The sequence below is a fragment of the Pocillopora damicornis genome, chromosome 2, assembly GCF_964200805.1.
Source record: "Pocillopora damicornis chromosome 2, jaPocDami1.2, whole genome shotgun sequence".
NCBI lineage: Eukaryota > Metazoa > Cnidaria > Anthozoa > Scleractinia > Pocilloporidae > Pocillopora > Pocillopora damicornis.
In genome coordinates this window covers 36,257,044-36,271,510 of record NC_142671.1, presented here as the reverse complement: position 1 = coordinate 36,271,510, position 14,467 = coordinate 36,257,044, and the positions used below count along the sequence as shown (strand labels likewise).

General features: G+C 38.0%; 3 protein-coding genes across 3 annotated transcripts; 2 read left to right on the top strand and 1 right to left on the bottom strand.

The window, feature by feature from the left end:
• The first annotated feature begins 4 nt into the window (after positions 1-4).
• On the top strand, positions 5-4,709 carry LOC113685489 (CDK2-associated and cullin domain-containing protein 1). Its single transcript, XM_027202997.2, has 8 exons — positions 5-167; positions 281-404; positions 834-936; positions 1,456-1,551; positions 2,154-2,250; positions 2,883-2,972; positions 3,048-3,189; positions 4,056-4,709. Exons 1-8 carry the CDS (start codon positions 119-121, stop codon positions 4,102-4,104), a joined length of 750 nt encoding a protein of 249 aa, XP_027058798.2. The 5' UTR covers positions 5-118; the 3' UTR covers positions 4,105-4,709.
• A 791-nt stretch (positions 4,710-5,500) lies between these two features.
• On the bottom strand, positions 5,501-8,828 carry LOC113685475 (putative serine incorporator). Its single transcript, XM_027202987.2, has one exon. It carries the CDS (start codon positions 7,787-7,789, stop codon positions 6,257-6,259), a length of 1,533 nt encoding a protein of 510 aa, XP_027058788.2. The 5' UTR covers positions 7,790-8,828; the 3' UTR covers positions 5,501-6,256.
• Positions 8,829-10,442: 1,614 nt separating this feature from the next.
• On the top strand, positions 10,443-13,853 carry LOC113685478 (transmembrane emp24 domain-containing protein 4). Its single transcript, XM_027202989.2, has 4 exons — positions 10,443-10,604; positions 11,709-11,935; positions 12,086-12,232; positions 12,534-13,853. The coding sequence occupies exons 1-4, from the start codon at positions 10,469-10,471 to the stop codon at positions 12,681-12,683; spliced, it is 660 nt and encodes a 219-aa protein (XP_027058790.2). The 5' UTR covers positions 10,443-10,468; the 3' UTR covers positions 12,684-13,853.
• The last annotated feature ends 614 nt before the right edge of the window (positions 13,854-14,467 follow it).

Below are 14,467 nucleotides of genomic sequence, written 5' to 3'. Positions count from 1 at the left end.
TCGACCCATTCCTCCTGCGCTGAGAAAAAACAAAATGGCGGAGTGACAGTAGGGTGAGCAAGCAAGTTTGTCATGTTTTTGCAGGCAATTCTTGGGAATTTTGGAAAATATAGTGGACATGACAACTGAAAGTGTTGCAGAAAGCTCGCTCCTTGGGCTGTCAAGAGGTAAAATGAGCTAAATTCTGGCAGTATAGAATTGGCTAGTAACTAACAATAGAACTAATGCGATCTCATATCTGTTTAACTAAGTACGATATTTTCCTGTATTTTTGCATTAGTTACAACAGTTAATGATGAAGAATATACTTCTCATTATTGGCCGAAACTGAAAGGTGCGATTTTGTTAATTTTACAACAAAATCCTGGAGAATTTATTCCGATTTCGTATGAAGAAATGTACAGGTAAGTGTACGTTTGGCGTAGATATACAAAAACATTCATTAGCAATATTTGCGTAAGCTTAAACTTATATTTAAGTCTTTAGGACGAATTTTCCTCCTTGTATTATTCGCCATAGTAATTGCAACGACGCGATGACGACTAAAACATTCGCCATGTTACAATTTGACAAAATAAAAGTTGACTAGGAAATTTTCTGAAGTGAACAATTATTTGTTTTACTCTCAGCATCCCTTAATTTTCCTATCTACAGTCATTTTCCTTCCTAACAGTCCATGTAGACTCTAGGGATTCAGTTAAGCATAAATCTTCATGCTAGTGGGCAGCAACTGCATTTCTTGAGGAAAATCCTGTATGCTCGAGCTCTGCAAGCTGTTTCAATGAGAAGGCTACTTTCTCAAGTTCACTTTTCTTGCGTGATTATATTCTCAGCACTGTATATAAATGTGTATGCCAGCAGTACTCTGATAGAATGTACAACAATCTGATGGAACTTGTGACTTCCTATCTCAGACGTGTTGCTGAAGAACTGCAGGTACGCTTAGTACTGTTAGTTATGGTTGACTGGTCAGGAAATACAACAGAACTTTTTATTATATGTTTTTATCAACATAACCCTTTTAATTACCCATAGGAGTGACCAGAAGCTAATTTCTCTTCTCAGTATCCCTGCAGAATCCTTTGTTTAGGTCTTGAGAATAATATAAAAGAACACTAAGTAATGAAGTTCTTGATTATTAGACAAATTCTCCTTGTCAGCACCATGGGAAATGTAACCAGAGAGTTGTATGGAGAATTTACACACTAACATCAGCGTGTAAAGGGTTACCTTTTTTTTTTTTTTTTTTTTGAACCTGATCATGCAAAACAGATAAGAATACTCTCATGGTTTTGAGCAAACTGACCAACAAAATATTTTCTTTATAGTCAGTCAATGTGTAGTCATCATTATGTGTTCCATATCATTGGAATTCCCAAGAACTGTTCTTCACTCAAGAAGGGCCATTTTTTTAAGCTTGTTGTTAAGATTTATTTTGCTTGTTGAAATTGCCAGGTAACCCCAGCAGAAGCTTATCTTGAGAAGTTTAATTTTGCAATGGCACAGTTCTTCCAAGCAGTTAGTGGAATAGTAGCCATCTTTAGTTATATGGTGAGATCCATTCATACAGCAAAAATGAACAATTTATTACTTCTGGGAGAGAAGCTTTGCTTGCATAAATAACGAGGAATATTTACTATCAATAATATTTTGATTATTAACAATATTATCTTCAAATTATTGATGATAGTTATTACAACTGCTGAAGTCTTTGAAGTGATCCACCTATAAGTTCTCCCCACAATTGTAATATGTTAAATAGAATTAAAAGAATTTACAAACTTGTTAGCTGGAGAAAGTCCCTTGACTCAGAAATGTAAAATCTAAATTTCCCACACTTGAAACTGCATAGAAGCAGTTGGGGAGAATTAATGTACTGATATTAGGAATAAAAGGGGCAAGATTGATGTTGTAAGATTTCAATTTTGCAAAATTCCCCCTAGACCTTTAAATCTCTGGCCTATGGAAGACTTCCACAAAACACAGTTATGGAAAAAAGAAGCAAAACCGCTAAAGTCATGGATGGAAAGTAATTACTGTCTAGTGGAAAGATTGCAAAAAAAGAATAAGAGTACTATGGAACAAAATGGAAACCAATTAAATTATAGACAGAAAGAAATTACTGTTACTGTAATCTTTCTTTTTTCTTATAGAACCGATTTTATGTGTCACCAAAACTTCATACTGATTTGAAAGCAGAATTGTGGAAAGTCTTCACAGAACTTGTAGCTGACAATCCACTCCTGTTCAGTAAGTCAACCAATTTTTCCATGTTGAAAATTTACCACTATTCGATCTTTACTGTCAAGGTGTGAAAAAGTATCTGGTTTCTTTTTCACAAAGAACAAAAATTAATCATGTGAAGGGGGCTAGAAAATGACCAACCAATTAACAAACTATTGAAAGACTTGGGAGAAATGCAGACCAATTGACTGACTGGTTGACATACTAATTGGATGACTGACTGGTGGACTAAATACTGACTGGCTCCATGGCTGGCCAACTGACTTATTGACTGATGAACTGACTGACTGACTGATGGACTGAACATTGACTGACCAACTGACTGGCAGACTGACTGATTGACTGACTGACTGACTGGCCGGCAGACTACATGTAGCTGGCTGGCTGATTGGCTGACTGATGAACTGAAGACTGACTGACTTGCTGATCTTCTAAATAACTTGCTGGCTCACTGATTTACTGATAGTCCAAGACATTGATGGACTGACCAACTGATGAACTGAACACAGACTGATTGACTGATCAACTGATCAACTTATTGACTGACTGATAAATTGCATACATTTAAAACTGCCTTTGTGCTGATAATCCAATATAATGCAGGTGAAGTTCTCTCTAAAGGATCTGTTTCCTCTTAGGAGTGATTGATGAGGTTTCATCCAAGCCATTTGGCGTTAACCCACAGATAATGATGTCCATAATTAAAGGACTTTATTCACTCAAACCAGGTTTGTATATTACTCACTTGATTTCCCCATCTCCGATTGATTTCATGCAGAGATATAACATAATCCTTTTTGCAGAGTTTTCTGAACACAATCCAATGCTCTTCGCCCGATTTATTCCCAACATTTTACCACCAACACAATGTGACCAGCTACCAAGTCTAATTCAAGAGGACCGCTTGTTACAGGAGGACCTGGTGACTAGCCAGGGCTTTTCAAGGTAAGAGGTGTTTTGTGTAGCGTGACGTAAGTTGTCCAAGATTGTTTTGGTTTGCGTGACTGAGCCTTGTGATTGGGTTAGAAAACTGGAGTCACTTCTCAACCAATCAGATTCTGAACTAAAAACCAGTCGCGACTGACACGATTTCTTCTCTGTCGTTTCCCGCCTTTTTAAGCTGGTTTCGTGTAAATGCTTTTTTGTTCTTATTGCAATAGCCATCTTTGTTTTGAGAGGGAGTCCTGACTACTCTAACTTTGGTTTAAGATATTCATCGGAAAGTGCTCCAAACAGCAAGCTTTTCTACACAGATTCTAATTTGTCTTGTTTTTCTGTAACCAACTGAGTTTTTTCCCTGGCAAATTCCTTTTCCTTTGCCCAAAGGAGTATAGCAGTGTAAGGATTCAAGAACCGTTATTGACGTGTCTTTGACGAGCTTTTTCAAGCCAGTGAACTACCCATGAAATCTATTCCTTACCATGAAGCGCTTTTCATTTGAGAGTTAAAGTGCAATTTTCAATTGAGGGTCGAGAGTGATAAAGGATTGCTTTGGTTTTACCCTATTCGCTCTGTGATTGGTCAAGAAAACTCGTGCCACTTTCGCAACCAATCAGATGCAGAACCAAAACTAACTGCAACTTGGTCGCTGGCGTTTTTCCCGCGCTTTAGGTAGTTTAGTTGTCTTTACTTTGAGTTCTCATTGGCTCTTAAAGGTATTTTCCTTTCTTCTGATTGGCTGCTGTGATTTCTTTGTTTTGGGTTTTACGACAGTCAATCGTAAAACGCTCTGAAGTAAAACTCAATACAGTTCCAGATTACTTGTGACACTCACGTTGAAATGACTTTAATATTATTCGTTTCCAATCCAGAGAGGACACGGGGAAGAAAAGAAGAGGAGAAGATTTCCAAGGCAGATAAGAAACGTCAAAACGCCATACTCTATTTTTAAATCTATTGCAACTATATCGTGGAAGTAATTAAATTTCGAGGAAAGCGTGAAGGCCCAACGAACAAGAAGAGGCAACCAACCGACCGGTTCCGAAAGCAATTTAGCGAAAAGGACATCTCAATTTGGCTATACCTCAGCGTAAACGGAAGCACAGTGGTTCTGCACCAAATCCTTCCTCCTTCACTTATCGGGTTCTTTTCAGTTCGCCAGAAGTCAAGGACGGCTCGCTATTCTTTTGTATTTCTGGAAACGCAAGGAATTCTTAAATGTGGAAATTTTATGTTAGCTTAAGGCACCTTCAGGGGCACCAATCTGTTTATTTTACTCCTAAGAGGAAAAAACCCCGCTTCATTTTTACATGGGAGTATCCCATGGCTTTTGAATATGTGCCTAGTGTTGCAGACTGCACAAAGAAGTTCATTTCTGTTGACAATATTGAGGTGAAGGTAAATTCTGATCTTCAGTGGTAGAGTAGGCAATGTAATCCGTAATGAAGACATCCATTTGTCAATTGAAACCTAGAAGTGAATCCACATATCAATATTCTCGCAATTAAAAAGTATTTTGTGTCATAGCCTTACGTTTTAAAGGAATTTATTTTCCTTTAAATGCTAAGTAACACACCCTGTAAGCCTCAAGCTAGCGTTGCAGACGTATTGTTTGTGATTGAAGGTCTCCATCCTGGATCTCAGCAGAGGCAGAGTCAAACCTGGTGGTAGTCTCGTTTGCCAACCTTGTTTGGTTTCGTCGCGAAATAATAATATCAATTTGCCCCCCTCCTCCCATAGAACTTCGGCATCCCAGGTTAAAAGACTTCAACACTCCGTTTATTACCAGACCCATTGACAACTGTCTACTCATTAGCGACGACCTCTAAGATGAATCATCATCAATTTTTTCTCTGTGTATTCATCAGAGACAACCTCTAAGATGAATCGTATAGCTTGAGGGACAAGCATCAATTTTTTTTCCTCTTTAAATTGCTACTCCAAGGCGGGCGTGCAATGTAAGCGCATGGCTTAGAAGAGAAGAAGAGCGCTCCCTCAGTTGTGCGTGTCTCGCCTCTCCCGATTGCTTCACGCTTGCCCCCTGCTAGTTAAGCGCCTAAAAACGCGACAACAAAATTGAAGCCTGGTCCGTAGAATGTTAATCGTCTTGGATCGTGGGTTACCAGTGATAGCGAGAGACGTCGTTACCGCCATAAACACTACAGGTGTTGTGGTGGAAATATTTCTGTAGAGTACCTAACAGTTAGATTAACCGCGTTACATTCTGTAATTTAAAAAAGTATTTTCCATCCACTTTCCGAATTCTTTCTCGCACAATGAGGGAACTGCACAACATGTTCTTCACTCACAAATGTAATTTTCAAAATAGCTTTAATTCACTGTTGTTGAGTTTGTGTTAAATATACAGTATTTAGCGCATTGAGAGTATCTAAATTTTACCGTCTCAAATGAAGGTTTTGAAATGTTTCTTTGGGGCTGTATTTTCCCTTTCATATCGTAGCAATTGTTGAGGCAATTAACAGTCTTTTTACACGCGGTTAGTACGTTCACTGACTGTCTATGGTCTCTGAGATAATCGTCTAGATCGCGAGAGATATAAAACTGAGCAACGATGGCTTTTACGCCCCGCATTAGGTCTCGCGCCCTTGATTCGTACTTTCTCGTTTAACTACTAAAACAGGTCGCTGATGCCTGATTATTGTATGAAAAGAGAAGAAATCATGACAACAAGTTACCTCACAAAACTCTATGAACGTTTGAACCAACTATGCCTTGTAATGCGCTCTGTAGTAACCCAAGCACCTAGTATATGCGTAAGCGGTCGATAGCGTTGAAAGCGTGTTCTGATTGGCTACTCAAACTACAAATATCCTTCACTGATTCACCTCTGAGCAACGCCTGCGGGATTTGCGGAAATATTGTCATCGTAGCAGGAATAGATGAATTAAAATCATATTTTTGTTCTTTATTACCTCACTGGTTTAGTATGTACTAGAACAGTTCTGCAAAGTGGAGCTGGCTGGCGGTAATCATTTACCTCGCTTCTTCGCAGCTCATTAAATATTCACTAATAGCCACTTCATTTCGGTAAAGAGTTGTAAAATACTTTAGCTCAGCTTGTTGGTCTTCGTACTGTCCGCATCGGTTTCTGCGCGCTTAGCATAAATTGAAAGAAAACTAAATCCCTGTACGAGTCGGGAAAGATAACAGGCGCTATCAATGTCCAGATATAGATGAACGTGCTGAAAATAGCAGCAGAGAGTCGAATCCATACCGCTCCCCATCCGCAGACTAACTTGACACTAAAATGTTGAGCCTCTTCTGGCCGGTACCAGCTAGTTAATGTCATCATGGAATAGAGAGCGGCTAAACAAAAAAGCACTTGGAAAAACGAATAACTGTAGGCCACGCCGTCACGCTCATCATCAAATACGCAACCCCCTTCCTCGAAAACGTCGACACGCACTCTAGTGTCCTCTCTATCGAGTACCTCGCGAGTTTCGTGTGTTTCGTGTGTTTGCTTGCGTGTAACGTGTCCTTGTTGTAGTTTGCCGTACTGCGGAGCGCGAACATCGCGTAAACAGGCGTAGATTAACACAAAGAACATGAATCCTAAACTTAACAGTATTTGAATGTTACTAAATGGAGTTCCAGGGAAGAGATAGTCACGTGATGGGTTACAAACTTCATCAGGTTCATTTGACAATGCTAACCACGTGATGAAGGTATTGTAAGAGGTGGCGACCGCTGCTTGAAGGAGTCCCGAACGCGGGCGCGCATCTTGAACGACAGGATTAACAGAAATGTAAGTGGCAGCAACACAGAGATAAACATTAAACGTTATAAAAAACATGTTATTATGACAGCCAGGCGCCCATGCGTAGAGAATATAGAAGGAGATGATTGAAATAATGGAGATTGCGTAAAGTGTTATGGTTGGTGTCCACAGAACCATATACCATAAGTTCAGCTGTGTATAAGATGTAGAGGCTTCGAGTCTCTCTACACAGCTGACATTCCACGAGTGTACAAAGTCAATTAACAGCACAAATTGCAAAATTATAAAAGCAAAGCCTCCGTTTAAGCCAAAGAATGTCCATACTTCGCCAGTGTATTCCGAATGCGGTATAAGCAGAAATAAAAACGTTAGTAACGATAAAACTAAAATCTTGACTCCCCAAAAGCCATTGTTGATCCGTGCTCGGCTGTCACGACTCGATAACACGCCATATAAAGCCAAGCTCTGGACAAAATAAAAGATGGCTAGCATGAAAAGAACTCTGTACACGGAGGCGTAGCTAAGTAATGTGTCACAGAAAAAGTAGGAGACAGTTTGGCAAAATTCATCGCCAAGAATGTGTCTTGTTCGCGGTGTTAGCAAAAAACAACAGAGCAAGGAAGCCCCTAACAGAAGTCCAATGTACGACATTCGGGTGAAGATTGATTGGCGAAGGCGAACTCGGGGGCGAAAACAACGTGCACAGAAATGTAAACCACAGCACAGAACCACATCGAGTTTATAACAGACTTCAAGTAACGCATCTACTACTCCGCGAAATCTTGGATTTTCACGAGTGTTTGTTTCGCTGGTTCTCGGGGTTTCCACAATAACTTCATGAGTCGATGAAGTTGACGCAGTCGCCATTAAATTGCCCTCTACCTTTCAGCGGTTTTTTCAACGCGTCGAAGAAAACCAATTCTTTCCTCAATTTCGTGGTTGAGAGCTTGAAGTGGAAAAAGCAATGTTGTTAGTCTTTTTTAACACGTGTCAGTGATTTAGGGAAACCTTAAATCTTTAATGTCGCATGTTCCCTTGTAGTCATTGTTTGAGGTTCTTTGTTCTATCTGCGGTATCAGAAAACTACAAATATTACCCCGAGAAATTAAATTATCGCAAAAGGTCTGAAAGAATCGAATTTAAAGGCGATAACGAAAGGGAAAGAATTGATACATTTAATGCCTACATGGCATGGTCGAGATGACTTGAATTGGCTCCTTACTGATTCGTACTAAATAGCATTATCGAAACAAGATCTGATTCGCTCCATCTTGTAATCAATGTTGCTTTTTCTTCCGATGAATGGTTTTTCAAAACAATACGTCAACGGCTTAATGATTTTTCTTTGAATACTTTATGACCGAGAAATATTCTGTGCCGTCTGGAAGAATTTTAATATATGAGATGAGCTGGCTGTTTTTTTCTGTTTGTGTGTGAGTACCTGTAATTTGTGTTCTCTGCCCACAAGGATGCAAAATAGTTACTTCGCCAAAATGATTTCTACTCGCTAAAGGAAAAGACCAATTTAACCCGAGTCTGGATAAAAATAATTTTCAAATATTTTTAAAGTTAAACGGACAAGAGAGGTTTTTAATGCGTCAATTACATTTTCGACTTATAGCTAGCTAAAGCCTAGTTTTAATAATCTCCAATAAATACATAGAGCCCAAATAAAATGTCTTCCTTTTCCGATGACACACCTATTGGAAAAACTAAGTTTTTCTCCAAGCGATGTAATATTCATTTTATAGGTAAAGTTTGGAGAAAAAATTAAAACATGTCATATAGTAAAGTTTGACAGAAAGAATTGCATGAATGTGTTTTTACTCACAAAAAGCCGAATTTTCTTTAAGTTTAGTCATTGCTTCATTGCTTCTGTGCTAGTTTTACATTCATGCAGCTTACAAGACTCAAATGTTTTTTAAAATTTTGATTGGTTTCTTGGATTTGACCCTTGGTCTTACATAACAATTACGTCCTTACGGTGAACGACCGCTAGCCGAGGACGAGCGTTTGAACGCGATGCTTTGTTCACTACATTTCTTTATACCCATTTAACTCCGCTGATCTGATTGTTAACTCTCCCCTCTAGCTGCTACACAATCCTTGTAAATTAGTTACAAGAAAATTGGAGTTAGATCAAGATAACAACTTTGAGTATTCTCATTACCCTTTTGCTGGGTAGTGAATGGATATTATAGGGATAAGTTACATTCACTTTTGGGATAGAAAAATAAAATATCAAAACGCCGCGAATTAAAAGGGAAAAGTCCATTCGAATTCAATAAAGAGGGTCTTGCATTAAGTTACGTTTATTGGGTGTTAAAAGGAAAAACTATTAATTGTTACGATAAAAAATATTTTACAACAATAATAGTAAGAACTTAACAAGCTAGAGCTAAAAAGTAAGTCAATAGAATGATAAGATATTTGATTTGGGCAAAATGATGGTGATATAAAGTTCTTTAGAAGAAATGCTAGCCGACTTTTTTATATAGATAGTCTAACTAGATATGGTTGGGTCATGGCAGATCTTCAGGATTGAAGATTTGTTTTCTTTCTAATTCGGTTCATTAGCCTGTGAGCGTGCGTTTTTTTATCTTATAACCGTTGTGGTTATCGCATATTGAGAGGGGGAGGGGAGGGGCAAGACTCAAAAGTGTGAGTCTCTAAGTCCGTAATTTCTTAAACAGAAAAACCAACGACTGATCACCTGTTATCAAAAAAGAGGCTAAGGAAGAGTAAAAAAGAACACAAAGGGATTCTGGCATTCTTCTCCTTGTGGGGTTGAAAGAGACAAGAGAGACTATTAGGAATCTTGCCCTTTAAAGAAGGACGAGGGGAACGAGGAATCTTGGATGTCCAATGCAGTGGAGTGAAGGAAAAAAAAAATAAAACCTAATCGTTAGTAAAATGAACAGCTTGAACAGCGAAAGAGACGTGAAAGAGACGTGAAGCCTTGTATTTCAGGAGTGTGGCAACCTAAAATCTCACTCAGGATCCAGCAAAAAGGTGACCCCGGGAGTTTGAGGGGCATGTTAAGGGACCGCGCAACAAATTTTTGGTTGGGGGGCTATTTTTGGCTCCGTTATTTTTGTCTAATTTATTTTTATTTTTTCGAAAAAGTGGGGGGTAAAGCCCTCCCCCCCCCCCAGCCCTTCCCTCTGGGCGGTCCCTGATGTTTCCCCAACCGGGAACTAGTTGGTAGAAGTGATAGGACTTGTTACCATGTGCAGCTGTGTGGAAATAACCCCCCCCCCCCCCCCCCTTAATGAGAGATCAAAAGAAGAAAATGACCAAGTGTACTTTTGTACCGGCAACAAGCAGATAAGCTTGTTTTTCAGAATCTTGGTCAGTGGAAAAAAAAACCTTAAAATGGGGCATAGAAAAGAAGTTTCCCGACGTGACAGCTGCAACCGCTGTCACAAGCCCTCTTCCGCTTCTTTCGAAAAGGCTTCAAGAAGACTGAGCACCACATATACTCGCAGTGCCTGCTGGGTTTTGAAACTCAGACTGACGTGGCGAGCGCCAGGCATACAAAGAAAGATGGCGGTCGTTTCATGGGCATCGGTAATTTTAGTCTTTTTCGGGTTAGAATTAACCCAGGGCCTCTATTTCCACATGGGAGAAACAGAAAAGAAGTGTTTCATAGAGGAAATTCCAGACGAAACAATGGTTATCGGTTAGTTGAGACATCCCTTTATGTAACGCAATTTTGGAATAATAGTACCTAGATTAGCGTCTATTCTAAAGCCACTTGATTTTTATGGGTTAGGCTTTTCGAATGACAAGTAGATCTCTGGTAGTTCTGGTTGTTAAAAAAATTCCCACTTAAACTATTTTCTTGGTAAAGTAGCATACTGTTTCGAATCTGAAAATGTGTATTTAGTTTAATCGTATAATAGCCAGCATGTTGCATGCATCTTTACTTCAAAAGGCAAATATACCAGTTACTGAAGAAGCTTGCATGCTTTACTATGAGTCATTCACCAGAAAGTAACGTTAGAAACAAGGTTTAGCGGGTAGAGAAGGAAATAAAGAACAATTTAGAGTTATTTAAGACTTTCAAATTATCTTATTGGCATTTTACAACTTTGGGTACACAACTATATAACACCAAACTCTGATCTTTAAATACTTAAAGCGGACCAATGGTTAAGCTAAATTCCTCTTACTTAATGTTGAGTTTCAATGTAGTAGTTACTACAGAGTGTATCTCTCTAACAAAATAATCAAACTTCCATCCCTCCAGTCTGAAGTTGTTCAAACACTAGACAATATTTATTAAATTTCAAACTCCAGATGATGTATTTTCAGTGTTCTGATTGGTTCACACAACTCCGCTTATCAGCTCATACACCAAATCAATCTTTGTGAAATGATTTGCACAAGTTTTGCTAAACTGGATTTACTTTTGGCTGGAAACAGTCACTGCTCCCATGTATTGTGGATATTTTAATTTGATAAAATAAATGTTCCATTCGCACTTGTTGTATATGAGATTGGTCATGGCCAATTTGGTACTACATGCCTTGTTCACTATTTACCATCTCACATAAGATGCTCACTCATGGAATAATTGTTTAGTAGTAAGTGAATCTCTATCAGTTATATAGTTTAGCTTGTTTGGTCAACAGATATCTACTGGATGGCAGTTAATCCAGACCTGTCAGTATTTAACATATAAGTATATAAGTCTTGACAGGATTCTCCTGTGACCTTATTTCAAAATTAACTTAAGTGGTATTGCCTTCCCTGAACTAATGTTATCGTGACAATTCAACAGGTAAATACAAGACACAGTTATACGATGAAAACATCAGAGATTTCCTTCCATCCAGTCCTGGTATAGGAATGCATGTGGAAGTGAAAGATCCCAACATGAAAGTTATTCTATCTAAATATTATGCATCAGAGGGAAGATTCACTTTCACCTCACATTCACCGGGTGAACATCTTATCTGTCTTCACTCAAATTCTACTCGATGGTCTTTGTGGGCAGGAGGAAAGCTGGTATGTCAGATTGAGCACACTTATAGTTAGAAGTGAACTCTTTCTCAACTTTGAGATATATAATGTCCTCACTTTGGACTTTCAAGAAATAAGCTGGGAATTTTAGTGGTTGCCATTTCTAAGTATGGGTTTTATTGGTATCTTTTTCAGCGCATTCATTTGGATATTCAAGTGGGTGAACATGCCAATGATTATCAAGAAATTGCTGCCAAAGACAAACTTACAGAACTCCAGCTTCGTATTCGTCAGCTGTTAGACCAAGTAGAACAGATAAGCAAAGAGCAGAACTATCAGAGGGTAAGGGTAACAGAACACCTGTTTAAATTTTGAAGAAGATTTATAAACAATTATAGAAAAAAAATTTTTTTCACAGAAAATTCCAATAGTTAATGCAATCCATGCATATTTTCTCAAAATCCTATAACAATGCTAAAAGCAGTGGTCAAACTACATCAAGTGTTACAATTGGAGCATGCAGCTTTAACAAACTTTTGAAAAGTTACTGTAGGATTGTAACTTAATATGAGGATATACTTTTTTTCCATAGTGATGAATTTTCTTATTTTATACTTAATGATTTTGTTTTCTTTGATCACAGTTTCGTGAGGAGCGGTTTAGGGCTACCAGTGAAAGTACCAACCAGCGTGTACTGTGGTGGGCTCTGGCACAAACTTTGATACTCCTTGTCACTGGATTCTGGCAGATGCGTCATCTAAAGGGATTCTTTGAAGCAAAGAAACTAGTCTAAAGAAATTATACAAGTTGTTTTAATTTGGGCTGAAGGACAGGATCCATTGGGCTCTTTTTTACTGCCTGCTCCTTATGTGGATATCATTTGCATGGCTTTCTATTATCTCAAGATGATAAAATTCATCAAAGAGGCTTGAAGACAACATCACAAATGGATTCAATTACTTTTGATTTCACTTTTGTTATTACCTTATAGAAATTTGTTATTTCTTGCTTAATCTTTTAACTCCCATTCGTGACCAACACAGAATTTCTCCTTACAATATCAATACAATATCAAGCAGGCAGGTGATGAGAATAGAGAAGAATATCAATCATGGGATTATAAGTTGATCCAATACCAAATTCTCTGAACTAATATCATAAGAATTGTATGGCAGATAGTAAGGAGAATTACTAATCAGATCTTGGGAGTGAAAGGGTTAACCTGAACTTGTCATAATTAATCTTTTTGGCCCTTTTCTCCTGGCCTCAACAAGAGCTTAGTATTTATCTTTTTGTTTATCACCCTGGAAATACAGTCTGATTTTGATAGCCTTTTACTAATGGTTAAAAGAGACATTTCACGTAATGAAGTACTATAAATACAGTTTCCATTTAATTGAAGTTAAGTCATAAATTCCTTGAAGTGATCACTACAGCTTTTCCTCATTTTTTTGAATGCAACATCCGGCAAACAGGGCTCGTGGAAATACAAGCGTACTAGATGGAGAGTGTTACATAGATAAAGAAAAATATTTCCTCAAATAAATAGCACTGACAGTTTAAGTGTTAAAACAAAATTTAAAGGGTGAATGGTTTGCTGGTGTGTCTCTACTAGCAATAAGATCATGGTTCATCAAAATGTGGATAGCACTACAGAGATTTGGCCAGATCTTTGATGACTATCGTTGGCATTGACTGGAAAAGTTTTTTTTCTGTGGTGTACATTGTAGCAGAATGTTCCTCAGCCTATTGCCTCTTGTCTCTACAAATTGTTTTTTTAAAGAGTATAACTTTTCCTCTGTCCGACTGAAAATATTTGATGGTTATGATCGTGGTTTTAAAGTGCTGTTCAAATTTAGTTATACTGGTCTTTACCTAAGATAATTTTTCATAGGAATTGAAATATTTTACCTTAATTTGCTGTCATGTTTCTTAATAAAGAAATAAACTTCATGATGTATTATAGTGTGGAAAAAAAACCTTGTCTCCCAGTCCCAAACAAGACAACCTGCAATAGCAACAAATAAATTTATACATGAATACACAAAGAAACTATGACCTAGATAAATTTAATTTGGTAATGGTACATCCATGAGCTGCTGTCATCCATTATGTTCTGATAGATTGAGAGTATGACTTTGTTTCAGTTTTTTGGAGGAATGAAAAAGAAAAACTCAGAGAAAACCCCTTTTGGAAAAGGCAAATAACCAACAGCATCGTCTACCCAGGCTCTGGCTGTAGATGCTGGTTGGTACCCCACCAATTCCATCACTGCTATCTTGATTTTCATTTTTAATTAATCCTGCTAATCTTAAGGAAGCTGTCTCTTCTACTAAGATGTCAGAGAATAATTTTTTTACAGTGTGAGTTTATCTAGAAATTACACAAGATAAAGCCAGAATAACTGTTAAAGATGGATGAGTCAAAGTAAGTCAGTGAACTTCTCCTCTCAAACATTTCTCCTTTATTTTATCCATAAAAACCGATAAAAGAGCCTTGCCTTGCGGGAAAAATCTTATGAATGAGTAAACTGGATCTTTTACAGGGGAAGGGGCGGGGATTCATTAGGAACTCGAT

Coding starts and splice junctions, on each gene's coding strand:
- LOC113685475 (XM_027202987.2), bottom strand. CDS start 7,789: ATGGCGACTGCGTCAACTTCATCGACTCATGAAGTTATTGTGGAAACC.
- LOC113685478 (XM_027202989.2), top strand. CDS start 10,469: ATGGCGGTCGTTTCATGGGCATCGGTAATTTTAGTCTTTTTCGGGTTA. Junction 10,605..11,708: donor AGACGAAACAATGGTTATCG/GTTAGTTGAGAC, acceptor ACAATTCAACAG/GTAAATACAAGACACAGTTA. Junction 12,233..12,533: donor AAGAGCAGAACTATCAGAGG/GTAAGGGTAACA, acceptor CTTTGATCACAG/TTTCGTGAGGAGCGGTTTAG.
- LOC113685489 (XM_027202997.2), top strand. CDS start 119: ATGACAACTGAAAGTGTTGCAGAAAGCTCGCTCCTTGGGCTGTCAAGA. Junction 405..833: donor TCGTATGAAGAAATGTACAG/GTAAGTGTACGT, acceptor TTATATTCTCAG/CACTGTATATAAATGTGTAT. Junction 937..1,455: donor GTGTTGCTGAAGAACTGCAG/GTACGCTTAGTA, acceptor TGAAATTGCCAG/GTAACCCCAGCAGAAGCTTA.